This window comes from Tiliqua scincoides, chromosome 1 (assembly GCF_035046505.1).
Source record: "Tiliqua scincoides isolate rTilSci1 chromosome 1, rTilSci1.hap2, whole genome shotgun sequence".
NCBI classification, from domain to species: domain Eukaryota; kingdom Metazoa; phylum Chordata; class Lepidosauria; order Squamata; family Scincidae; genus Tiliqua; species Tiliqua scincoides.
In genome coordinates this window covers 72,501,729-72,528,645 of record NC_089821.1, presented here as the reverse complement: position 1 = coordinate 72,528,645, position 26,917 = coordinate 72,501,729, and the positions used below count along the sequence as shown (strand labels likewise).

The 26,917-nt window shown below is 45.2% G+C and overlaps 2 protein-coding genes across 2 annotated transcripts in view; one reads left to right on the top strand and one right to left on the bottom strand.

Moving 5' to 3' along the window:
- Positions 1 to 1,551: 1,551 nt before the first annotated feature.
- Positions 1,552 to 2,497, bottom strand: LOC136645016 (uncharacterized). Its single transcript, XM_066621278.1, has 3 exons — positions 2,039 to 2,497; positions 1,753 to 1,949; positions 1,552 to 1,594 (listed from the first exon to the last, which is right to left on the bottom strand). Exons 1-3 carry the CDS (start codon positions 2,495 to 2,497, stop codon positions 1,552 to 1,554), a joined length of 699 nt encoding a protein of 232 aa, XP_066477375.1.
- Positions 2,498 to 17,496: 14,999 nt separating this feature from the next.
- The window catches only part of CTDSP1 (CTD small phosphatase 1), a 33,590-nt gene continuing 24,169 nt past the window's right edge, over positions 17,497 to 26,917 (top strand). The window contains exon 1 of the mRNA XM_066611643.1: positions 17,497 to 17,743. Coding sequence (XP_066467740.1) covers positions 17,677 to 17,743 — 67 coding nt within the window. The 5' untranslated portion in view covers positions 17,497 to 17,676. The remainder of the gene's footprint in view (positions 17,744 to 26,917) is intronic.

Below are 26,917 nucleotides of genomic sequence, written 5' to 3'. Positions count from 1 at the left end.
AGTACGGTTTAGAAATTCTTTACCAGAATCAGTCTGCAATTTGCGAGGTATTCTCCCCTGCTTAAAGATGTGTTGAAAAGCGGTTGCCACCTGCCTGCCTGATTTGTCTTTCAAGCTTCTGGCCCATGCGTATTTGGAAAGTATATCCACCACTGTTAAAATGTACTTGTGTCCCGCGTTGTACTTAGAAAACTGTTGCATATCCACTAAATCAGCCTGCCACTGCGCATCCATTCCTGAAACAACCGTTTTGTTTCTCTTAAATCGTACTCGGTGCTGTTTGTGCAGTGTGTAAGCATCTTGCTCTGCAAGCCAGTCCTGAACATGTTTTTGAGTCAGAGATTTACTTTGCTTTTTGGCCTCTCGAAAGAGCGTGTTTACCCCTCCAAAGCTCCCGACTGCCCCAGGTGTATAATATATATTTTTTAAAATTTCCTCATGCTTTTCCATGGCTCCAGTTAGCACAAAAACGCGCACAATCAGATAACGTAATTCTGTTTTATTTTCTTCTTCACAGTTATTTTCATTCCTCCTCCGGGTTTTTAGGGAGGCACGAACAGCCTAACGGCTCACTGAGAGTCATGCGCCCAAAATCCTCTTCAATTTCCTAGACAAGACAAACAAAATCATGTCTCACACATTTTTTTCCCCCCTCAGTGATCAAGGTGTCTAGTTATATTTCAGACCCCCCCCCCCGTAAAATTTTACATACAGACATGCACGGACACCATTGCGGTGTCTTCTTCGGGACTTTCCAGATATCTTCACTGGTATCCCCATCAGCCGACCAATCTAGTGGCGCAACATCTAGTTCCCGCATCTGATTTTTTTAAAAAAAGAAAAATGCAAAATATTACCACTCCACCCCATGTACCCGATATCGAAAACCCCTCCCCCCAAAAAAACAGCACTTTTTATTTTTTTGCTTACCGTGGACTGTGTCCAATAGGGTGCTGAATCCACTTCACTTTCCTGGCTGTCAGGCAGAGAACTACCCCTGTATAAAACCCCCTCTGGAGGTCCAATACAGGGCTCTGGTTCTTCACTCTCCAAGGGGGCCTTTCCAATTAAATCATCCATGTGTGTACCCCATTCAAGTGAATTACTACGCGGATCCACAGCATTATAAAAATTGATAGTTGTACCCAAGCACTGCCCGTCTATAGTCTCCATTTTTATTTTTTTATTTTTTTTACACTCGGGCCAGGGCCTTAAATACAGGGGCATGCCAGGGCATGCCCAGACATGTTCCTGAAACCCTATTCCTATTGGTTCATTCCACCCTCCTCCCCCTCAAAAAAACATACATTGTGGGTCTTCCATTTTATTTTATTTTTTAAAAATCATACAAAGGTTTTCTTGCTTCTCCTTCACTTGTCATGAACACTTAGACAGCAGTGCCCTCTTGCAAGAAACTTTTGATACTTTTTTTTAGAAACCACAATATAAACATAGTCAAGGTAAGTGTAATCCTCCCCATTCACCAATGTATTAAGCCAAGACAACGGGTCAGGAAAGATATTCATGCTAGCAAACAGGCTTAAAATATAATCAACGGTTGTGGCAGTAAGATGCAAAAACCGAAAACTGTAAGCTATATTAATCACAGTGTTCAGAATTTCCTTCAGGTAGATTCTTTGACACACAACTTCAAAGAATCCTATTCTATCAAAATTACTCCATTGTCTGCAACAGTGGGCTTCCTCTTTCTTGGATTTAATTTTACATCCTATGCAGCAGTCAAGTAAATACCCCTTATAGCAATGCTTAAGAATCACATACAATGCGGCTCTGATCAATGATTTCATAGCGCCTGAGCGGCAATTAGGGGTGAAATGCTCCACCCGGGTCTTCTGAAGGCCTAAAATTTCACGGAAACTTGTACAGTCATTTTCTTCTTGATTTCGTGGATCCTTCCAGGTATTTGGAGATCCGGGACATTCTTTCTCCTTTTTTTAAAAAAACAAAAAAACAATCTTAATTTCTAGTCCATTAATACAGATGCAATGACGATCAACCATAAATATAAAAATGTTACCTGCGCAATCTTAATTGCTGCAGCCTTAGGATACTCGGACACCGAGTGGTAAAACACAAACCCGCAGTCACAGCCAATTGGTGGAAAACGCACAGTCTCTTCATCCCAAGCCAACTTAAAAAGAAGCTCCATAGGTATCGGCCTACGAAATTCACCATTGACATCGATTTCACAGCAGCGGCTTTTCTTCCTCGGAGGAGAATCCATCAATCGCTCAGAGCCGGAAGCCCGGTAGGGAAGATTCTCAAACACTGATCTAGCCGCTCTAGTGTTAGGCGATTCAGGGATGTCCAGGGTCTCCCAGGGCGGCACGTTCTCCTTCTCTTCTTCGGGGCTCTCCATCTTGACCACCACCATAGTGTGATTTTCACTCTCCTCCCCGGCAGGGGATTCGCACTCCAACTGGGGAGTCTCGGTCTCAGAAGGCGAAGCGGGTGAGCTTTTCAGAGGGGAGGCCATGGCAGAAACAGCAGCAACAGCAAAAGGCTGAACGGGTTTCTCCCTCCCCCCCCCAAAAGGACCTGTGCCTTAAATACAAGGACATGTCCGGACCTGTTCCCACTCCCCCTTTTTTCCCATTGGCTCCACACGGTGGTCTGAGAGCTATGAAACCTGCGCCTATTGGTCGGCGACGATGGGGCAAGTTGTTTGAGTGGTCACATGAACCCCTTTCCCACACTTTATTGGCGGGCTCCTTTTCCCGCCAAACCAAATGTCGGGGTGCTACAAAACCCTTCCCTAGCGGTCGAGGGGAACGGGGCGAGTTGTTTGAGTGGTCACATGAACCCCTTTCCCACACTTTATTGGCGGGTTCCTTTTCCCACCAAACCAAATGTCGGGGTGCCCCAAAAACCCTCCCCAGTGGTGGGGGGCAGTGGGGGGAGTTGTTTGAGGGGTCACTTGAACCCCCTTAGGGGGCGGGATTTCCAGTAAAAAGGGGCGGGACCAGCTGTCAAAGATAGTTTTGACATAAGGTATGTACTTCCTACTACTCTTTTAGCCTTATTGCTTTCCTTCTACCCCTTCTTTGTGGCTGAATCAGAATTCAGGGTGCCAGCTGACCAAAAAAAAATATATATATATATACAGAAGTGACATTCCCAGCATGCTACTAGCATGCTTCCCGTTATTTTAAAAATGACAAAAGGGCGTCCCCTCATTGAAATCAATTGTATGGAGATCTCCAGGATGGCACCATAAACTCCATACACTATGGAGGCCACCATGTTCTTGACAGGTTCCTGCATTCATTTTGATAGAAAAGAGGCAGAAATGAGGTAAGAATGGTGGCAACTATCTTTTCTAGCTCTGAACTTTTCTAACTTTGAGCTCACTTGTACACATTCCAGCACGGCTAGCATGCTAGTAACTGGGAACAGCTTCTACACATGCTCCTGCCATTTGCCACAGCACCAGAAAGATTACCCTCTTTCTCTGTCCACAGTCTTTACTTAGGAGCCTTTCCTGGCAAGAACGACACTAATTTTGAAGTGTGCTCCCACATGCAATTTGTGAAGTCCCTCTTGACCTTCACCATAGCTACTCCAGCTCAAACCTAAGTGAATTAGCAGCACCTGGAGATGCTTGCCTTCCAATTAGTGCCTGAAACAAAGCCTCCCTCAGGGACTATTGTAAGCACCAAACCCCTGGTCTACAAACGTGTCATAGGAGTAAGCTTACCACTCCCCCAGCAATGGCTGTGTGACTTGACTGGAGCTTAGAAAGACCTCTCTAAAACCATTGACAGGTGCCCCCTGTCAAATTTCTGAGCCCCCTCCTCAAAGTGGGGAAAGATTCCCAAGTGCTTTAAAATGCACGTGTGACCTTGGACCAGATGTGTAGAATGACAGAATCCATCACACAGAAAGGTCTTGTTAAACAGAGGTAATGAGGAGAGAAGGGGAAGGGGGCATAAGGGGCTGAGAGGGTCTCCAGGTGCTCCAGGAGAACTGGATGCCTCTCTATAGAATAAATGGCACCAGAAAAATATCAAAGTACAAAGTATTTCCAAGTGATTGGAAATGTCCCAAAATGTATAATGTACAACTGAAATATATACTGGAAAGCTTCCAAAGCTCATGGAATATTCCACTTTCAGAATCTGAGTGACCTCTCAAAACTTAAGGCAAAATTCTCCTTTTTTCTGCTATCTTTCTATTCAGGGAACCAAACTTGATGCCTGAACTGGCCCTTCAGCTGCCGAAGGCCAGAAGGATAGCAATGCTACAAATGGATGGAAATAACCAATGTTGTGTAAGGCAGCAGTTGTCACACTAGTGCTAATGAGACTGATCCCTTTCAAGAAGCTAATGGAGAACTAATTAAGCTGCTCAGTAGAATCAAGCTCAGTAGAATACACACTTTGGTATAATAAATAAAAGTTTTCCTGGACTTTACCACACCAAAGATATGGGTAGAGATTTTACTGTAAGTAGTTTGAAAGCCATTCGTTATTTGATTTTCTCTGTAAACTGCTCTGTGAACTTTTTGCTGGAAAGTTTAAAAAAAAAACTTTAAAAAAAAAAAAGATTTCCCAGCCTACAGCCTGAAATGGTACAGTCCAGGAAGTAAAATGGTACGGTCCAGCTTTACCACTTGATTCTGCAGAATATATAAAATGACCTATATTTTCCAGACATAGGAACTGCTGATGATCTAATTATTTGGAATTTAATAAAGAATGCAGTATCAAATAGCACTACTGTTTAAACTGAGAGATATCAATACCTGTTACTGTTAGAGGATCAGAACCGGATAAAGAAAGGAATAAAGACTAGATTTGCTAGGAGGCCCTGTGCAGTCTTGGGAGCCATTCTAGTCAATATTTTTGTTATTAGCCCTGGAAAGTGAAATAAGAGGTAGTGGATAAAATCTGCTGATCATGACAAGTTGGGAGGCATTGTTAGTGTATATAAAGATCAGGAAGTTATGCAGAGTGATCCAGCTGACCTCATGAACAACAGGAGTAACCAAAATGGAATGGAATTCAACAGTACAAAGTATAAGGCCACATTCCAAGGTCCTGTAAACAACATGTTGCTATCTGCTGGTGCTTCATCAGCCGAATGTACAGCAGAGGAGAGAGATCCTGTGAATCTTGTTCAATCACATGATGACTTTATGAGCAGGTTAACAGGACATTGTTTACCACCCAATGTCAAAACTAGATTTCTAAATTGTTTTATTGATATTGTAGTACATGGATGCACTTAGCTAGCAACTAGCAACACCATTTTTTTTAAAAAAGGAAGATTGTGTCTGGTGTAGATTTATTTTTACATGAGGAGTCAGAACATGATGACACATTCACTGAAGCAAAAAAAAATTTTGCTCCAGCAAAATACTGCAGAATAAACTCAATAGGCAAATGAAAGTGTCTTCTATAGTGTTTGATCAGATGTGTAAACTGTCTTTTGATGCTACAGTCATCAAGCAGTGAACAAGCTCCCTATGAAGGAGCCTGAGTGGTTAGGGTATGTATGTGCATGTGTGGAAGTTGGTTGATTTTAAGTTTAACCCCCTGCAATGTCAATTTCAGACTGTCCAAAAATCCTCGCAGTGCTAGTCTACGTGATGGGATTGGAAGATGGTATTCAAAGCCCAGAGCAGGCCTAAGACACTTTACTGCCTGAGACAAAGGGTGAGATGGCATACCTGTCATACAAAGTGGAGTGGGGGCAAGATTCACAGGAAAGGTGCCAATTCAATTTCCAAAAAAGAACTGAATTTTAAGAGGATTTATTGTAATTTTTATGCCTGAATGCCAGAGACATAAATGTTCCTGAGTAATTAATGCAGATGTTCTCACTGAATGGCACCCCAGGAAATTGCTGTTGGAAGATTTGGCTCAGATTTACTCTGCCACTTTCTGACTGAATAATTTTGGGACACGAAAGAACGATGCCCTCGGAACTGCAGCTAACAGAAAATATTTAAAATACTCTCCCTGCACAGTTAAGCCTGCGGAACAGCTTGCTACAATTAATGTGAGAAATTTAGGAAGATTGGCAGTGGAAGTTGAGCATATGTGTAATTAAAGAGCCAAGGCCTTGGGGACATCAGCAAGAACCATGATTATAAGAGTGTCACACCCAAGGGCCTGTGCCTTCGCCTGGGGTCACAGTGAGCAGAATGGCACACGTGGCTCAGGAGTCTGACATCCAGGAACCCAGTGTTGGAGGTCTTTGCTGATCACTTTGATCCTAGGATTTCTGGGCAAGGCTGTTGATAAAAAAAAGAGAAGAGGATCTCCCACTGATTGAGCTTGGGTGAAAGGAGCTGATGCAAAAGGCACTGAAGCACATAGACGCATGCTCTCGCCCACACACTCCTTCATCCCCTCTGTGAGCCAAGGAAATTAGGATCGCGAACAGGAAAAACAAATATTATCACCCTCTGGGGGGCGACGAGAGTAGATCAGGGAACCAACTGAGCGCTTTGCGCTGTCGGAGGAGGAAGGGAACTTGTCTGCGATCCCTTACCCTGGAAACAGCTCAACGTGGTGCCAAGAGGAATCCGAAGCCCAGGAGAAAGAAGGGGTACCTGGCTGCCTGTAGGAGACCCCTGGCCCCGTGGCAGCCTCACCTGCATAACGATTCCCAGGAATCCCCCCATGCGCCCCCTGTCTAAAGCATGGTCCTGGGGTCCCTTTGTGACTGCAGAGGAACGAAGCCTTCCAGGACTCTTAATTCAGAGTGCAATCCTATCCTCACTTTCCTGGGAGTAAGCCCCATTGATTCTAATGGGACTTCTGAGTAGACACGCAAAGGCTTGGGCTCGGAGGCTTCAATGCTATCCACTTTCCTGGGTGTTAGCCCCATTGACTCTACTGGAATTTACTTCTGAGTAGACACGCATAGGCTTGGGCTCACGATCGCGTTATTTGGGTGCTTTGGAGCTGGACAACTTGGGAGGGATCTGCTGGCGCGTCACCAGGAGACACCAAGAAGCAGGCTTGCAGCAGGAGACTGGCAGTGGCGCGCAAGCCAAGCGCCGCTCAAAGTCACCCCCGGCGGCAGCCAAGTTGAACAGGGGTCGCCTGGCTGCGGGAGGGCGCCTGACACCCAAGTTCAGGCGACTTCCTTCCCTTCCCTCCCCACCCAAAAGCCCAGCTTCGGCCCAGGTTGGGACCGCTCTTGAGAGACGCTCCCTTGCCCGTTTCAAGTCCACCCTTCCTCCCCCAACTCCTCCCCAAGCAAGTGCCGGGGGCTCCCCAGGGCTGCTCCCCGCCCCGGCTCCCCCGGATCCCCGGCTCCCGTCGCGGAGGCGCAGATCGAGGCTCCCACGCGCCCAGCGCCCACTGACATCTCCGCCTCCGCCTCCCCTGCCCTCTGGAATCTCCCCAGGAACGGGGCGCGCAGAGTCCAGGCCCCAAAGCTTGTTTATGCGAAGAATTTCTTCGGCCTTAAAAGGGCGATGCCTGCTCTGTGGCAGAAAGTGTGTGTGTGTGTGTGTGTGTGTGTGTGTGTGTGTCTCCCACAAAACCCACATGCGTTTGGAAAGCACAGGACACGGGTCGTGGCTGCAAACAAGAACATCCTGTGCAGGGACACAGTAACAACTGGACAGAGAGAGAGAGAGAGAGAGAGAGAGAGAGAGAGAGAGAGTACTGTATTTGCAGGTTTAACTTTTTACCCCCTAGATCACAGATGGCCTTTCTTCACAATGACTTCAGGCAGTAGGTTTGTAGTAAAGCAGGGAAAAATGATGTCATCATGCATTTCTTCGATGACGTCAGTTATTGACTGCTAACAGACTGAGAGTCAGGATGCTGGGAAGCGTGACCAGATGTCATAATAGGACAAGGCACTCCAAAATGTAGGACATTTTATTTACTTACTTACTATATTTCTGTCCCACCTTCCTCCTTGGAAGGGACCCTGAAGGCGGCTTACAGCATAACTTAAGCCCAAAAGCATAAATCACAATTAAAACAAATTAAAACATTAAAACCATCACAATTTTGTCCATGTCCATTGGACAACCAGTGTAGGACATGACAAAATAAAAGCCAGAAACTCATATATTGATTTCATGTGGTTAATTTAAACACTATATCACTTATGATTAAATTTAAAACTATGTTACATATAATTTATTATTGCAAGAAGGCTTTGCACTGCCTGCAGGGGCTGCTCCCAGGAAAAAGGAGATTTAAGTTCTTTTCCAGGCTAAAAAAGAGGACATGTCCTGGAAAAAGAAGATGTCTGGTCACCCTAACGCTGCGTGAATAACTAGAGTCTATTCTCAGTGCTATCTGACTGCAGGGTTGTTAAAAAGCAGAGGATAATGCCTGCTGGAGTTGACTCCAGGCTGCTTCCTAACTCTATAGCAGGGGTGCCCAAATCCCGGCCCGGGGGCCACTTGCGGCCCTCGGGGGCTCCCAATCAGGCCCTCGGGAAGCACCCAGTCTCCAATGAGCTTCTGGCCCTCCAGAGACTTGCTGGAGTCCATGCTGGCCCGACGCAACTGCTCTCAGCATAAGGATGACTGTTCAACCTCTCACCTGAGCTGTGGGATGAGGGCTTCCTCCACTACTTACTGTTTCATGTCTGTGATGCAGCAGTGGCAGCAAAGGAAAGGCTGAGCTATATGACTTGAGCTACTGCAAGACCTTCATTCATTCATATAAGTTCCATCTTATAAATAATGGAATACGCGTAAATTCATTTATGTAAATTTATTCAAATTTTAAATGTAAATTAATCCTTTTTTTCTCCGGCCCCTGACACAGTGTCAGAGAGATGGCCCTCCTGCCAAAATGTTTGGACACCCCTGCTCTATAGTAAGGCAATCCCTGTAACATGCTGCCACATCCCTGGGCCTGGGCATGTGATTGCCAGTGTACATATACAGCACAATCCTTTGCATGTTTACTTACCCAATGTACTAATAAGGGCCTACTCCCAGCTGGAGGTTGGCCCAAAATACTATGCCACAAGCTGAATCCTGAGGCTGGTGGGAGGTGCAGGCAACCAGTTTGCCACAGGATGGTTGGGAGAAGTCTTTGTTTTCCTGAAGCCATCACATGCTCAAGTGGTCATGAGAAAGATCAGATCAGCCACCCAGTAATCTGTTGCTGTCCAAGCCTCTTCAAGCATTTCACAAACAGGGTCAATGGGAGGTGAAAGGCAGCCTGTATTTCCTGGTTTTCTGCTTACTTCTGCACAGTATCCTAAGTGAAAGTTTCTGTATCACCCTGATAGGGAGATTCAGGTGCTTTCCACATATCTATAGCTTAGGCATCCCTCCCCCTACACCCCAGTGCCTTTCAGATGTTATACAGAACTTACCTGGACTGTGGTGCAGTGATAAAGGAAATACTTTACATGGACAAAATCCCAAGATTCAGTCTCATCATCTCCAGGTAAGGCTGAGAGATACCCCTCTCTGAAACCCTGGATTGCCCCTGCCAGTCAGCATATAGACAATACTGATCTGGATGGACCAAATGCAACTTCATGTGTTCCAGTTACTACCCACATACCTGATTTAATGAAAATCTGATGCTACTTTTAATGGTTAGTTTGATACGTGTAAAGGAGTGGAAAACCTGCTAAATAGAGGGGGAAATAAGTTCATAAACTGTAAGAAATTTGGCAATATCTTAAGTGTTGAATGTATGCCCAGTCTGTGCATCATTGTGTGTTTGGAAACCTTGTGCAGGCCTTCTGGCAGCTGTAATCAGAAAGTTTTTGCATTGGGAGGGTCTTTTTTTAATTGATCTGGATGCCTTGTCCAAGGCTTTATCTTTATTCACTCATTCATTTTAGACTTCCTCTTGGTACTACAATGTCTAGTTTAAACCCCAATATAGTGGCATTATAACCTGTCTAACGTGCTGTCTTTCCTGCACATAATGGATGGAGGTGAGGTTAGCCTTGCAGAAGAATAAGATAATCCATTCATTGCATTAGAAAACAAGGAAGAGTTGCTTGCTCAGTTGGGGGGAAAATATGGTATCTCAAACACAAATTGCCCCAACCTGATCCTATGTATGTTGATGCGGTAGTAAGGACCACTCTGTTCATTCAGCCTTACAACCAAATAAATTCATGTAAGATTGCAGATGAAGTCTGGATACTTTACAAGGAATGTGAAATAGCCTCATGTGCTACATCAAATGCTTGTAAGGAAATGCCTCCTGCCTCTCTAAGCAGGAGGTTCCTCAGAACATGGAAATGAAGTTTCTTAAGGTGCAGAATATATCATGCCTACTTCAAAGAGCACCCTGCAGGCACTTTCAATGTCAATGAGACTTTATTTTTTTAACAAGTAATGTAAGAGGGATTTGTATTTGTTTGATGCCACAGAAAGGAACTTTGGCCTGCTTATTAAATCCATGCAGAGTTCTGCAGCTGGCACCTCTAGGAGACTCCAGTGCTGTTAAAATCAGGGCAAAAATTTTTAAAAAAATCTGGCAATCTACAATCTGGTCAAAGTCTTTAAACCAGAATCAGTGACTGTGCACTTGGGTCCGCTAAAACAGTTTGTTTTTATTTTTCTGATATGCTTTGGGTTATTATGCATCCCTTAACATCTGTCTTTTAAAGATACAGAGCAAGGGGTGCTGTTTGATGCCAAACTTTCTCTTTTTTTTTTTTGCTGTGCTCACTTTGTTGACATATGGGAGGGGGGAGAGAAGCGGAGGCCCCTGAAGAAAACTGTGTGTAACAGTGACAGTGAAAGTGGTAACAGGTTTGTTTGACCCACATGCAAACAAGATATCTGGTCATGAAACAGTACTGATTCTGGAAGCTTTGCTTTTTTATGAGAATAGAAGCTTTCACTGCAACCTACCCTTATTTTCTCACTCATAGGAATCCCCTTTCCCCACATGTTCTTAGATCACTTTTGAGAATCTGCTTGGAGTGCTACAGCTGTCCAAAGTTAGACTAGCAGCTAGAAGGAGCAGGACTTTCATAAGAGCATAAGACCATAGGAAGAGCCCTGCTGGATCAGATCAATAGCCCATCTAGTCCAGCTTCCTGTACCTCACAGTGTAATAGGAAGATTGGAACAGCAACAGGGAGACAGTGTGAAAGAGAATGAAGCAGAGGAGAATGGGGGGAGGGCTATAGCAGTCCCTCCTTCACACCCCATCCCCCTCCTTTTTTCCAATCCAGGGCATGGGCATTAGGAAGAGAAGGAGCAGTGAACCTATGCAAACAAACAGAGATGGATGACTCTTCCTAATCTACTGCCTGAGGCATGTACCTCAGTTGACTTCATGCATTAGCCAGCCCTGTTATTATCTACCTATATTAATGCTATTGTCATGGACTGAGTAATCCAACAATATTAATGTTTCAGATATGAGGCAAGGTCTGAAGAAGGGTCCCATTATCCAAACAGCAAATGAAGCTCCAAAGTGAGCAAAAATGTGTACTTGGCTATGCAGTGTAGTCAAGATATCTTGGGGGAAAAAAGACCACACAAAAGACAGTGTTATCATCATCATCATCATCATCATCATCATCATCATCATCATCATCATGATCATCATCATAACAATAACAATAACAACAACAACAACAACAACAATAACAACAACAACAACAGGTATTTATATACCGCCTTTCTTGGTCTTTATTCAAGACTTTATTCAAGGCAGTTTACATAGGCAGGCTTTATTTAAATCCCTTATTAAATAGGATTTTTACAATTTGAAAGAAGGTTCTTTCAAGAACCACTACATTCAGGTGTTTCATTCCAATCTGGCTTCACATTCTGGCCTCCATCCTCCACACTCAGAGTGGATGGAATAGCTCGGCTTCAGCTTGTCAGCTGCTTCAAGGTCGCACGGTGCCAGTGGCCTTGAACTGGCGACCTTGTGGATGTTATCTTCAGGCAGACGGAGGCTCTACCCTCTAGACCTCCTGCCCTCCTGTCTGGTAAGGGAAATCTGCTCTTATCAGACTTCTTCAAAACATATTGAGATCCAACATCTGACAATGAATTATCTTAGCCACCAACATCAGCAACTTTGCTGCCCCACTCCCAGCAGCCTCTGTCCTTAAGCTGCCAATCATCAATTTGAGTATTCAATTACTTTTCTCCTAACCTATACCAATTACGTTGGTTCCTATGGGAAAAATTGTTTTAATTTTACACATTTTCTACATGCGTGTGAATTTCTGATAACATAATCCCAGCATAAATTGAGAGCTTTTTGTATAGATAACATATCAATACAGTTTAGAACATAAATATTTAGATGTATTTATTTTTGCATTTATAATTTGGCCCTTCTAAAAAGGTTAACAGCCCAATCCTATTGATATTCCCCTGTGCTGTATCCAGTGGGGTGTATGTGTGTGTGTGGATTTTGCAGCCTGGACGCCTCTTCAAGGTAAGTGTCCTTGCCCCAGGGAAGCCATGGCAATGGGTCTACTTGGACCTGCACCTGCTAAATCACAGGGACCCTATTCACCCACCCTGCCCTCTTCTACCTTCTTTACCTCTTCTACGCCTTCTTTACCAGGATTTTGCCTTAAATGACTTACTGTTCCATCCTGTGCATGTCTGCTCAGAAGCATGTCCCGTTATGTTCAATGGAGCTTATGCCCAGGAAAGTGCATATAGGATCGCAGTCTTATACCAGTTAAAATGTCCAGCTTGTTTTACTCCCAAGGCTTTCAGCAAATGGCAGATTTTTCCCCCCACTCTCATGAGCATATGAGCTAAGCCCTGATTATTCCATTTATACAGATCAAGGGCAGTGGTTGGGCTACAATAAGTTTGTCCACTAACAATTTTGTTGGTGAGTCAACAGCGAAACTTGGATTTGAACCCTGTTCTCAATCCAGTACCCAGTACTTGAACCACTGGGTCATACTTTGAGTGTGGCTTTTAAACAGTGCACCAACTCTCATATATTGTCACAAGGTTGAGGAAATATTGGAGATGTAGGGAGGATAGGGGGATCACAAATGATCCAGATACTGAGATGCATGTTTATGACAAGAGTTCAAAAGTACTATCTTTTCTCCAGTGACTTTAGAGCAGAGAAATGGAAAAGGTGACTTGACCACTTTTGCTGGGTACTTGTTGCATATGCTCAGCAGGATCACAGCATGAACTGGTGTTCATTGTGACCTGCGCCCAGACATACCAAAGCATCATAAGCCAGTTCTAGGATGCAGGGGCCTTTTTCTTTGTTTCACACTTCTCCTTCCTTGTCCACTTGTGGTAAGTTCACTGGGTACAACTGAACTGTAGGCCACAACTGAAACCAAAGTTTGCATAAATTAGCCTTTCCACATAAAATGGGGGAAGAAGTTCAGAATTTAGTATGATTTTACCAACATTCAATTTTTCTTTTTGGTATTTGATTTTGAGAGGGATACTTTTAACATCTTGATGAATTCTAAGCAGTATCATGGAATCCAAGTTGGAAGGCACCTACAAGATCATTGAATAAGAATCAAATTCAGTACTTCCAGTATTTTAAAACTTGCCTTTGTTTCCCTTTCACTCCCAAGTGCAACAGAATCCATTAATGGGAATGTGATGGTGGTGGGGATTAAAATGAAACGAACATAAATTTGATTTTGATTTTTTTTGTAAAAGCTGAGGAAACGTAGCTGAAAACTGGTCACCCCAAGTTCATTACAGCTGTATTATGTATGCTCTGTTTACTTTAGAGAAGAGAAAGTCCTGAAGACATATGGTATCATTGTCATCACTGTTTACTTAACAATGTTCAGGCTAAACAGGTATTATGCAGGTATACTGCAACAACAGGTGGTCCTAGTCCTGCATCACCAAGATCCTACTAATACTGCAGTTCAAGGCACGCTTACCTGGAAGTAAGGCCATTGGACACAATAGCACTTACTTTTGAGTAAACATGCTTTGGATTGTCCTGCAGATTTGTGAGACACTTTGTCAGAATAAGGCAAACATTTCAACCTTGTCTAGGTGGAAAAGAGGCTACTAAGGAAGTTCTCTGTACTCCAGCTTGTAGCTAGTAGGCTTGACTAGCCTGAGCTGGTCTGGGCTTCTAAGGATCTGGAGAAGTGAGTCACAATACATTGGTAACCTTTTCAGCCTGGCTGCCTTTCTCTCTTCCCAGCTGTAACAACCAAGTCTCGATGCTGTAGTATTAGATTTGCCATGTATGGGAAATTTGGGAACTACGAAAGCTTCATGGCTAAAGGGTACATAATAACAACACGTACTCTTTGCTTATTCTGCATAATGAATAGTTTACAGAGAACAGAAAATTCATTGCACACTGCTTGGATCACCATCATGCAACCTGGAAGTTTGGGATACAGAGCACATGCCTCTATGAAACACGTACTGTATTTGTTCATGTGTCATTTTCCCACATTACATGTGACTAGCATACATGCAATAAGTGAATATGCACTCAGTGGCAATCCCTGCCTTGCTGTCATGTAATTTGTGAATCAGCCCTGAGCAGGCAGTTGCAACCTGTCCCAGTTCCCTGAAGTATCATGGCTCACTTCTCCAGATCCTTAGAAGCCCAGACCAGCTCAGGCTGATCAAGCCTACTAGCTACAAGCTGGAGTACAGAGAACTTCCTTAGTAGCCTCTTTTCCCCCTTGACAAGGTTGAAATGTTTGCCTTACTCTGACAAAGTGTCTCACAAATCTGCAGGACAATCCCTGAAGACCTACATATTTTGCATGGACATGTTTGTCACATCCTCAGAAGTAAGTCCCATCAAGTGCTCCTAGATGAGACTGTGCAGGATTGCAGCCTAGGAGGACTTTTTCTTCTGGGATGCATCCAGTCCTAGGCATTGCTAAACACAGGGGAGGGATTTCTGGGTTCAGCTGTTGCTGAATCAAAGGGTTTAGCTCATTGATAAATTAAAGATCAATAAGTCACCTGGCCCTGATGGCATCCACCCTAGAGTTATTAAGGAATTGAAGAATGAAGTTGCTGATCTCTTGACTAAAATATGCAACTTGTCCCTCAAAACGGCCACAGTGCCACAGATTGGAGGATAGCAAATGTCACGCTGATCTTTAAAAAGGGAAAGAGGGGGGACCCAGGAAACTATAGGTCGGTCAGCCTAACATCTATACCGGGTAAGATGGTGGAATGCCTCATCAAAGATAGGATCTCAAAACACATAGATGAACAAGCCTTGCTGAGGGAGAATCAGCATGGCTTCTGTAAGGGTAAGTCTTGCCTCACAAACCTTTTAGAATTCTTTGAAAAGGTCAACAGGCATGTGGGTGCAGGAGAACCTATGGACATTATATATCTGGACTTTCAGAAGGCGTTCGACAAGGTCCCTCACCAAAGGCTACTGAGAAAACTCCACAGTCAGGGAATTAGATGGCAGGTCCTCTCATGGATTGAGACCTGGTTGAAGACCAGGAAACAGAGAGTGGGTGTCAATGGGCAATTTTCACAATGGAGAGAGGTGAAAAGTGGTGTGCCCCAAGGATCTGCCCTGGGACTGGTGCTCTTCAACCTCTTCATAAATGACCTGGAGACAGGGTTGAGCAGTGAGGTGGCAAAGTTTGCAGATGACACCAAACTTTTCTAAGTGGTGAAGACCAGAAGTGATTGTGAGGAGTTCCAGAAGGATCTCTCCAAACTGGCAGAATGGGCAGCAAAATGGGAGATGCGTTTCAATGTAAGTGAGTGTAAAGTCATGCACATTGGGGCAAAAAATCAAAACTTCACATATAGGCTAATGGGTTCTGAGCTGTCTGTGACAGATCAGGAGAGAGATCTTGGGGTGGTGGTGGACAAGTTGATGAAAGTGTCGACCCAATGTGCGGCGGCAGTAAAGAGGGCCAATTCTATGCTTGGGATCATTAGAAAATGTATTGAGAACAAAACAGCTAATATTATAATGCCGTTGTACAAATCGATGGTAAGGCCACACCTGGAGTACTGTGTCCAGTTCTGGTTGCCACATCAAAAAAAGGATATAGTGGAAATGGAAAAGGTGCAAAAGCAGGCAACTAAGATGATTGCTCTGCTGGGGCACCTTCCTTATGAGGAAAGGCTACAGCGTTTGGGCCTCTTCAGCCTAGAAAAGAGGCACCTGAGGGGGGACATGATTGAGACATACAAAATTATGCATGGGAAGGATAAAGTGGATAGAGAGATGCTCTCTACACTTTCACATAACACCAGAACCAGGGGACATCCACTAAAATTGGCTGTTGGGAGAGTTAGGACAGACAAAAATATTTCTTTACTCAGTGTGTGGTTGGTCTGTGGAATTCCTTGCCATAGGATGTGGTGATGGCATAAGAACATAAGAACAGCCCCACTGGATCAGGCCATAGGCCCATCTAGTCCAGCTTCCTGTATCTCACAGCGGCCCACCAAATGCCCCAGGGAGCACACCAGATAACAAGAGACCTCATCCTGGTGCCCTCCCTTGCATTGGCATTCTGACATAGCCCATTTCTAAAATCAGGAGGTTGCACATACACATCATGGCTTGTAACCCATAATGGATTTTTCCTTCAGAAACTTGCCCAATCCCCTTTTAAAAGCATCCAGCCAGATGCCATCACCACATCCTGCGGATCCACGGAGTTCCACAGACCAACCATACGCTGAGTAAAGAAATATTTTCTTTTGTCTGCTCCATCCCATTCCAGAGTTGATGAACAGTGCCCCCCCCCCCCCCCGATTCTTCAAGTAAAGGATCAAATCCTCATTTAGGAGCTGTGAGCCCAATCCTAGGCTTGTCTACTCAGGAGTTGTTGGCAACCTTCAGTCTCGAAAGACTATGGTATCACGCTCTGAATGGTGGTTCTGGAATAGCGTCTAGTGTGGCTGAAAAGGCAGATTCTGGAGTGACAATGCCTTCCACACTGGGAGCAAGTGCAGTCTGTCCCTGGTCTGTCTCCCTGGCTATGGGCCTTCCTTCTTTGCCTCCTTGACTCAGTCTGTTGGCCAAGTGTCTCTTCAGACTGGGAAAGGCCATGCTGCACAGCCTGCCTCCAAGCGGGATGCTCAGAAGCCAAGGTTTCCCATCTGTTGAGGTTCATTCCTCTCTTGCAGATATCCTTGTATCGCAGCTGTGGTCTACCTGTAGGGTGCTTTCCCTGCACAAGTTCTCCATAGAGGAGATCATTTGGGGTCCGACCATCGCCCATTCTCACGACATGATCAGCCCCGTTATAGTCAGAGGGGCTGACTCCCAGGTAAGTGTGGCTAGGATCGCAGCCTGGGGTCGGATCCAATGGGGATCCAACTGCGTCTCCCCACTGGTGGCTCTCTCAGTGATCCCAAATCTCCTTCCACAAGGATGCTGGTGGCTGTGGGATTCAAGACACGGCGGCGGACGGTGCAGCCATCGCCCCTTTAAGGGGGAGCTTGAAACCGCGCCTGGGCTCCATGTTTGTATCAGAAATCGTGAAGAGGGAACTCCATGTTGTAACAAAGTTTCCTTCGCCACCGTCTTTTTTTCCCTCCCCCCCTTTTGTTTTGTTTTCCCCCCTTTCCCTGCCTCCCCCGCCCCTCCCCCACCCCCTTATTATTTTTTTTCTCCCTCCATTTTCTTTTTCTCCCCCCCCCTTTCAACCATCAACTCCTGGGAAGAAGAAGAAAACAAATCCCCCCCCCCCACCAAGAGCGGCGGAGAGACCATTGGAGGCGGGAGGAGATTGCTCGACCCTTCTGATCTCATGGACAGCGGGTCCATCATCACCCAGGTTAGCAAGGAAGAGGTGCACACTCCCCTGCAGGAGAAAGGTAAGGATCTGCACTGATGCTGGCTGCCCCCTTTCTGGAGCTCACATCCTCGAGCCCTTCTAAGGCCAAAACAGGGGGGAGGTGGGGGGAGGGAGTCTTCTTCTCAGCCCCCCCCCCTTTACACCCACAGATCACCTCGGATCTGCTGGCTTCCAAACCCAGCCGCGCTTCCTCTTGCCAGCCCTTGATCGCCCATTGCAAGCAGGTCGGGCTCGATCGCCTTGCCCGCTTCTATGGGGACTTCTCCAGCCTGTGGACCCTCCCCAAATAACTCACTCTGGCCTGTGTAAAAGGGGGGGGGAGAGGAGTGGAGAACTGGATCTCCTAGCACGTGTGTTTGTTTCATGCATCAGGCTGAACGACCCACACTGATCCCCCCCCCCCATAACCAACTCCCGGTACTGTCGCCTCTTGCCCATCCATGCCTGTGCGCGGCACATATGGGGGTTTGTGCAACGCCCTGAGTGCATCGACGATGCGCCTTCCAATGTGCGTCCCACAGCTCTGTCCTAGTGCAGCCCTGCCCGTGCAGCAAGGTGGCAATGCATGGCTTTGCACACGTGCATGTGTTGTCTGTGTGCATTGGTGCAGAGCCTGTGCATGCTCTCAAAACACAACCCCACCCCATGGGTGGGGGGCTGCCCAACAGGCTCACTTGGCGCGATGGATCACATGCATTTCTTGATTTCCTAAAGAGTGTGTGTGTGTGTGTGTGTGTGTGTGTGAGAGAGAGAGAGTCCAAAGGATATCATATTTCTTTTCTTGCCCATTCTGGGTCTTTGAGCTTCATACCCCTGTCCTCCCCTCTGTGTGTGATCATGATGCACTTCTGTGGGGGACGAAGTTATGTTCCAGCAACAGGTTTGATCTTGAAGTATAAGAAACCCTCTACTGATGCCCTTCCTCATATTCTGGATGGATCTCTTCTCCTTTACATGTTAGGTTAATCGTTGGCTTTCTGGGAAACACAAGGTTTCAAAACAAAAGTGCACTTGACTGTTTTCTGCTTGTGGGGAATTGACAGTGCAAGCCAGTGCATGTTTACTCAGAAGTAAGTGCCACTATGTTTACTCCCTGGTAAGCATGCATAGGAATGCTGTCTTGGTTGTTGCTGGGGTTAGGAGAAGCTCTTCTGAGAGATTGGGCATTGTACAGTTTTGCTGGGTACTGGTAAATACCTGTGTCCAGGCGAATCAGATGTGCTGGAGAAGTACTTTTCTGATGAAAGCTGTCTGGAGTCTCATAGTGGATCTTTTAACCTGCTGGCATTCAGATTGGAGGATAAGAGCAGCATCTCTCTGCTCATTGGCATACTTCACTCACCCTTCCACCATCTTTTTTTCCAGGTGAGACTTGTGTATGCACTCTGTAGTGACTTCTAAGGAGCTGCTCAAATGATCACTGCCTTCTGTGGAAATTTGCCATTGATAGTGTCCTGTCCCAGTGCTAGGTTTGAAAGAATGAAGAGGAGGGTGTGCACACCTATATGTGGCTCTGCAGGACGCCCTAGATTTTGCCCCAGTGCTTCCTGGTGATCTTGGCTCTATAGGGAAGAAGAAGGTTAGCAAGGCTGCCCATAATGACCCTGCTTTTTGTGTCATTAAGGGCCTGATGTGCCGAAATTAAGTGGGTGAAGCTTTTTCTGGCATAGAGATAAATGGACACATACATTTCTTTATCTCAAGCTGCTGTCAGAGGAAGAGGGATAACTTGGAGAAGAAGAAAAAAAAAACCAAGGTTGCAGTCTTACTAGTTGGAGGCAGGTGGGTCCAGTTTGACAACTGTGGAGAAGCAGTGTTGACCTTGAAGCATCTGACCTGAAATGTTGCTGCACTGCCTTGGGCACTAACTCATAACCTCCCAAAGCAGCGTGGTATGACCATGTGTGGTAGCCTAGCAGTGGCTCCATACATTTCACAGAAGAAAGGTTTGTCAAAAGAGTAATAAATTCAAGAATAAATTTCCTGTGGGGTGTGTTTGATTTGTTGAATCAGGCTTGTCCTAACGTAGAATGTGCTTTTTGGATGCTTTCAGTGATGAGCTTCAGAAGAAACCTTGCTCCATGTATTTAATCCTGGTGGGAGCTCAAGCTGATAATGAAACAAGTCAGATTCTAGGACTGAGGGTTATTACCATATGTTTGCACAGCAATGACTTCCACAGGCATAGGCCTGCACAGCTGGTGATATATGAAGACAAAACCATCCCACCAGCCATGGGCTTATCACCTACCAGGTGCTTGATAAACCTTACTGTGCCTGGCAGGCATGTTAAACAGGAAGCGTAGGGAGCCAACCCCTACATGGTTTCTTGGGTTGTGCCTGGCATTGGGAATCGCAAGTTGTAGCAGGCCCCTTACTAGAGCCTGTGGGCTTTCTAGGTAAAACTACCAATCATATTCTTCTGATGCCTGAGCTGTGCCTGTGAGCCAAGCATGGACCAAAAAAGAAAAGAAAAACAACATTAAAATGGTGTTGTAGCTTTCTGCATCTTGAGAGATGAGGCCAAGAATGAATTTTGGGTCAAGAGCTCAGAAGGTGATTTTTAGCCCAAAGCAAACATTGCAGATGTTAGAACATGTGTGTGAAACTCTTGCTTCATTGAGGATGCCAACTTTATTTTAAGGGCTGCCCTCTGATTTAAAGAATTAGCCCCAATTCTGAATGTTGCAGCTACATTGAACAGACTTGCCCTACTGCAAGTATATAAGCTTCTTTGAGTTTGGATCTTTTGACATTAGTTAGGCTTCCCAAAGTCCCAGGAAAAAGACACCTGTATGGAGGCTACCAAGCCTAACTGGTGTCAATCTTAGAATAGCCAGTTGCACTTGTGAACAGAAGGGTATGTCTGGCTAAAGAGGTGACCATTTCTGATGGTTGCCTCAGTCTTAGAGGGCTTGTTACAAATGTTACTCTCCCTCCTTGCTGTTGGCTTTGCTTGAGTGTTTTATGGATGTTAAAGGGAAGTGCCCATTTTCAAAACTCCCTCGCAATTCCTGTTCCATTTCCTACTGCTTGATCGGAGAGGACTTCTTAAAAAGCACATCCAATTCTGCACTGTCTTGTCTCCTACCCTGAAAGGTACTTAACCATTCTTACAGAGGCAGCTGCCTTAACCTACTGTCCAGTAAACTGAACCAGTCGCACTCCTTCAGTGCATCTTGCTGTTCAGTTGGCTTTCAAGCCTCTTGGGTCACTTGTGTAGCCCTTCTTGCCACACCTAGAATGTCATTCTTTGGCAAATAACACAGGTTGAACAGTGGTGGAGTTCTGACCTTGCAGCACTTCAGAGTTCAGGTGGGGAACATATTTTCGTAAACTACCATGTCGAGGAAGGAGCTATGCTAAAGCTTTCTGTCTGATAGGCCAGTTTGCCACACTGAAGATCAAAAAAATGCAAGAGAGTATTCAAAAGTAGGCCCTTCCAACATGGAGAATTCCACCATTGCAGTGTAGCATTTTATTCTGCATGATGTGGAAAGGCACGCTAATTCCAGAGCTTAGTATGCTTCGTGGATAAAAAGATGAACTTGTGGGTTTGTTAAAATCTTAGTATGATAAACTACAAGGGCTTCATAATAAGTGATATTTAGCATTGGCATGGTGCATTTCATGTGCACAAATGGCTTCATGTACATTATCATACTGTGTTGGCATCCTTCAGTCTCGGAAGACTATGGTGTCACGCTCTGAATGGTGGTTCTGGAACAGAGTGTCCTCTCCAGTGCGCGAAGCCTGGGTAAAGTAGGTATGGAGGATAGGCTGTTACCCATGCAGCAAATTCCCCCTCTCCATGTCGCTGAAATGGTCCAATGGAAAGGCAGAGGCCAATACGGTTGGTTCCAGCGGCGTCGCAGGAGTTGCCAGAACGTGACTGTGTTCAGTCATGAACTGCCTCAGGGACTCCGGCTCCAGATTTTGCCTCGAGGTTGACTCCTGAAGCCTTTTCCATAACTGGATGTAGCCACAAGGCAGTGGAGGTTTGGGATCAGAGTTTTCCTTCTCTCAGATGAGCTGCCTTCCCAGGCTATCGAGTCCCATCTACCCGGTGGCTGTTTAGTCGCCTCTTATGACAAGTACAGCCAAACTGAGGGCCTATTCTTATCCCCAGCCCCCAGGGGGATAGCCCCCAGGGGGATTATCATACTAAACCTTGCAATAACTCTGTAAGATAGGCCAGTCCTATTCTCTTCATGTTACAGGTGATGTGACAGCATTGGGCTGATGCTCAGAGAACAGGGGCTTTTCTAAGGCCATGTACTACATTACTGGCTGATGGAAAATTTGAACCAGTGATTTTTGGCCATGACACTCCCTCTTGTGTTAAGTTGGGATTTTAAAATGTTTTCCCCAAGGCTTTTCTGTCTCTAAACCAGATCGTAGGAAGGATTTGCGCTTATCTCTACTTCTGGGAAAGCTCCATATAGGCTTTGAGTTAGAAACGCCTTGGTAGTAACATAGGTCCAAATCCTAACCAACTTTCCTGCACTGACATAGTTGTGCCAAGGAGGCATGTGCTGCATCCTGCAGTTGGGTGGCAGTAACGGAGGCCTCCTCAAGGTAAGGGAATGTTTGTTCAATTACCTTGGAGCTGCATTGCCCTTACCTTGGTGCTGGAAAATTAGTTAGGATTGATCCCATAGTCATCCTTGGGTAGTACCTATTCTTTGGCTTATATCAGGGTGTTTAGCCTGAGCCCTGAGATTGGCAATGTTAGCTGATGTTCAGTGAAGCACCCTTGGAATTGTCTCCCAGGAAAAATAACATTAGTTCCCTCTCCTGCCATCTTGAGGTGGTGACTAAAGACATTTTTATCTTGTAAAGCCTTTTATGTTTTGGCATTTTAAACTGGTTTGGTGGAAGGGATTTTGTTCTATGCATTGTTTTTATTAACTTGTTTGTATGTATTTTGTTTATTTTCCACACCATGGCATTCATTTATGAGTAAGGATGGGTTGTAAATGGGCAGAATCCAACTGAAATTAATACTTATGTTTTCAGTGGTTTTTTTAATCTTGAAAACTCAAGCATATGCTGGACATTCCCCTCCAATCCCCTGGGACTTACAAGTGCTTAAGTCTTGTGGCCAGTGTGTGCCAAGTGTGGCCAGTGTGTGTCAAGTGCTTGGTAGTGACCTATTCTGTAACTGAATGTGATCACTATGCAGATAAAGTCCCCTAAGCTGGGCCAAGACACAGACACTGATTCCACTGTTTACACAGATAAGGCTTTAGAAGACATCAACTGTGAGAAGTGATTTGGCCAACAGAGAAGTTACAGAGGGAACAATGAATGGCCTGGGGTGCCAGTGAGAGCTGGCCTCTTCCACAACTGGGAGGTGCCTGCCTAACCACTAGGGCATGCTCCCATCTTTCTAAGAAATCCTCATCCTAGGCAAGCTGATGTTTGAACCCTTAATTGAGTAACCAGTGAAATTAGTGTCTGTGTCTCAGCCCAACCCACAGGAGAAATTTGTCTGCATGGTTATGAAATTCAGTGCACTTGCAGAATGTGTGGGGTGGGGTGAAATATTCTGTGTCCCTCATTTTTCCAGTATGGAAAAATGAGGAAAGGTAGGTGTTCCATCCATTTCTGCAGGATGAAGCTGAGATCTCCCTACAGTATCTAAGCCTAACTGTTCTAACTTTCTCTTTCGTTTGCCACAAAAGTGTTGATGGTTTCTGTTTCCCGTGTTTCTTTTCCTCTTTGCCAACTAGCAAGCTCAGCTTTGGGGGGAACGGGACAGCATCTTGCAACTCCAACACTGGGTCTGTATGTAATGATTTATTGAGGTCTCTTCCTTTTTCTTAATAAAGGCACCAAATAGCACAATTTTATCTGCTGCCAATGAAGTAATAAGCAAAATGCTTCTTGCACATTCTTATGGTGCATATTTCTGTTTGTTTGTTTTTCCCCCAAATGCCATTCTTTTAATCTTGTGGCTTCAACCATTCTAGAACGCTTACATCTCTAACTGGGACTGGGGGGGGGGGGCGGCTGGTTGTGTGGATTTTCATTCAGGGACAACAATATAGCCAAGGAGTTTATGCCTCCCTGCTTTATCCTGCCTGTTTGGCCAGCCTGTTTGGTCTTTCCCCAGCCAACCAAGTCAAATTCATGAAGGGCTGGGCAATGTGACCTTGATGTGACCCTTGCAAGAGTTGTGCCTTTGTGGCAGGATGAGCTATGCAAAGCTGGCTGCTTGAATAGCTTCCCTCTGAGGACAGAATAGCATTCGAGGATAGTTTGCATCCTGTTACTCCCCTATTATTGCAGCTCAGAAACAACAAAAAAGAAGTTGAAGAATCTGGATCTGTATCTTTCGGGCAAAACAACTTGAAGAGCTCCAAGATCTCTATCAACTGTGTTCATAACAAGGCCCACTTAGAAGACACAGTGACCTGTGTAGGTGTCTGCTTGTAATGCAAATGTATAGGTGGAGCATCAAGCTTTTTCATAAACATCTCCCTATAGAGATTGGGCAAGTTGAACTTCCCCAGTGCAAAACTCAGTTGCTCCCATGTCAGGAATAGTTGATCATGCACTGCTCTACCTAGTGACCACCCATGTGGTTTGCTTCATGTATTAATTGGGCCTAGTTTGCTTATATCAAATTCACAGATCTAGGTACATAGCGGTCAGTGTTGCTGTACGCATTGGCAGGGAGTTGCCAACAGACTGTTGTGTGCAGATTTGGGCATTTTTAACATGCAACTGCATCTGTACATTACTGGATTACTGCTGGAAGAAGCCATTGCTTGAATGCAATGCTAGTGTCTTCTGCATACTTTAAATGGCTTCCTCATGGCCAGTGCAGGTCATGCAAATGCTGAAACCGGAAGCTTTGTGAAAGACCCACTAAGACGTTGTGGGCTTTGCAATTTTCACTTTGTATTGGGCTTCTGGGAAGGATGGGTTGAATGGATCTCTCTTTCTTGAAGCTCCAGGTTTGGTGGAGGCCTGGGGAGAGTAAGAAAGCCAACTTCTAGTTCTGCTTCATAAGGCCCTGGTGAAAGGGGAAGAATCTCTCCTGCTGATCTCCTGGAATTGGGCCCAGGTGTGTCTGGGGGGGGGGGCATAGGATGTGTCTGGAAAAAATGTGGGAAGAAGGAGATGTTAATATGCTTATTTGTTCACATGTATTCCTCAGTAAGGGCTGAAATTTATGGCACAGCCTTGGTGTAAAAGAAGAATGTACTATGTGCTTAGAATGTCCTTCCTGTTCTCAGAATGCCTGGCATATGTGTGTGAGAATGAGCCTTGAGTTAAGATGAGATTTCAGTAGGATGTCCTTAAACAAACTATTATTCTTTTAGCCTCCTTCCGCACCCCATATCCAACAGTGGAGGGTTGATGATGGTACTGGTACTGATACTGGCTGTTACGAAGATTACTGAGAGAATACAGTAGAACATCCAAAATTGACCACCTCTCTATAATGACCACCTCCTTAAGCTGACCTAATTTTCTAGAGCCTTGGGTTTTTCTAGACCTAATTTTCTATAGCCTTTTTTCCCCCTTTGTTGACCACCCCCCTATGTAGACCAATTCCTCCAGTCCCTTGGGTGGTCAACTTAAAGAGGTTCTACTGTGTGTATAAAACCCTTTGAAATCGAGTAGTATTTTTAAAATAGTAGTTTTTACACACACACGCACGCACACACACCCCACCTCTCAACCTTTCTTAATGTAGTTCACAGGTTCAATGAATACAGTCATCACAATTACATGATATTAGAACATAAGAACAGCCCCACTGGATCAGGCCATAGGACCATCTAGTCCAGCTTCCTGTATCTCACAGCAGCCCACCAAATGCCCCAAGGGAGCACACCAGATAACAAGAGGCCTCATCCTGGTGCCCTCCCTTGCATCTGACATTCTAACATAGCCCATTTCTAAAATCAGGAGGATTTAAAAATCATTTCTAAAATCAGGAGGATATTAAAGCAGCAGCTTTAAAAAACCGTATCTTATAAGACCTGTGAGAATAACAATACAGTAGAACCTCCAAAGTTGACCACCTCTCTATAATGACCACCTCCTTAAGTTGACCTAATTTTCTAGAGCGGGGTGCCCAAACCCCGGCCCTGGGGCCACTTGCGGCCCTCAAGGCTTCTCAATGCAGCCCTCAGGGAGCCCTCAGTCTCCAATGAGCCTCTGGCCCTCTGGAGATTTGTTAGAGCCCGCAGTGGCCCAACGCAACTGCTCTCAGCATGGGGGCAACTGTTTGACCTCTCGCGTGAGCTGTGGGATGAGGGATCCCTCCATGGCTTGCTGTTTCACGTCTGTGATGCAGTAGAGGCAGCAAAGGAAAGGCTGGCCTTGCTTTGTGCAAGGCCTTTTATAGGCCTTGAGCTATTGCAAGACCTTCATTCATTCATATAAGTTCCGAGAGATGATGTGGCCCTCCTGCCAAAAACTTTGGACACCCCTGTTCTAGAGCCTTGGGTTTTTCTAGACCTAATTTTCTATAGCCTTTCCCCCCCCCACCCCGGTATGTTGACCACCCCCCTATATTGACCAATTCCTCCAGTCCCTTGGGTGGTCAACTTAAAGAGGTTCTACTGTATTGGCTAGGTATAAATAAAATAAAACAGCAGGAGAGCACAGGATGGCTTGTGAGACATTAGCAAACTCCTCCCAAATTCTCCCAGTGCCTTTTCATCTTGTCATGCCAGTCCTAAATGTTTGATTTCCCAAATGTTTAAAGATCTTGGATTACATTCTCATCCGCTAGCAAGCAAGGAACAGGAAGAAGTTGGCCACTGGAGAGAACCTGTGACTTAAAGTATGTTTGGGGGGGGGGGGTATGTTATTCCCGTTCAACAAGCAACAAAAGGGAAAAGATTTTTCACCCCTTCCTCAGGTGAGGGACTTTTTGACCATCCTCCAATCTCAGTATACTGGCAGTGGGACATGAATTCTCAGCATGCCTTGTCAAAACGAGGGCAGCATGTCTGTGGAAGGTGGTTCAGGAGACTAGCAAACCAGATTTATTCTCTGCTCTGGGAGGTCAGTGGCCCACAAAACAAGTTTCTGCTTTTGCACAGAGTAGGAAATGATCCCATGAGAGCAGAGACCACACCCTCTTCCTAGCCTAGGGAGTCTTTAGGAATATGCATCTTTGTTTATCCACATGTAACAAACATTGATTTGGGTGTGTACGTATTTT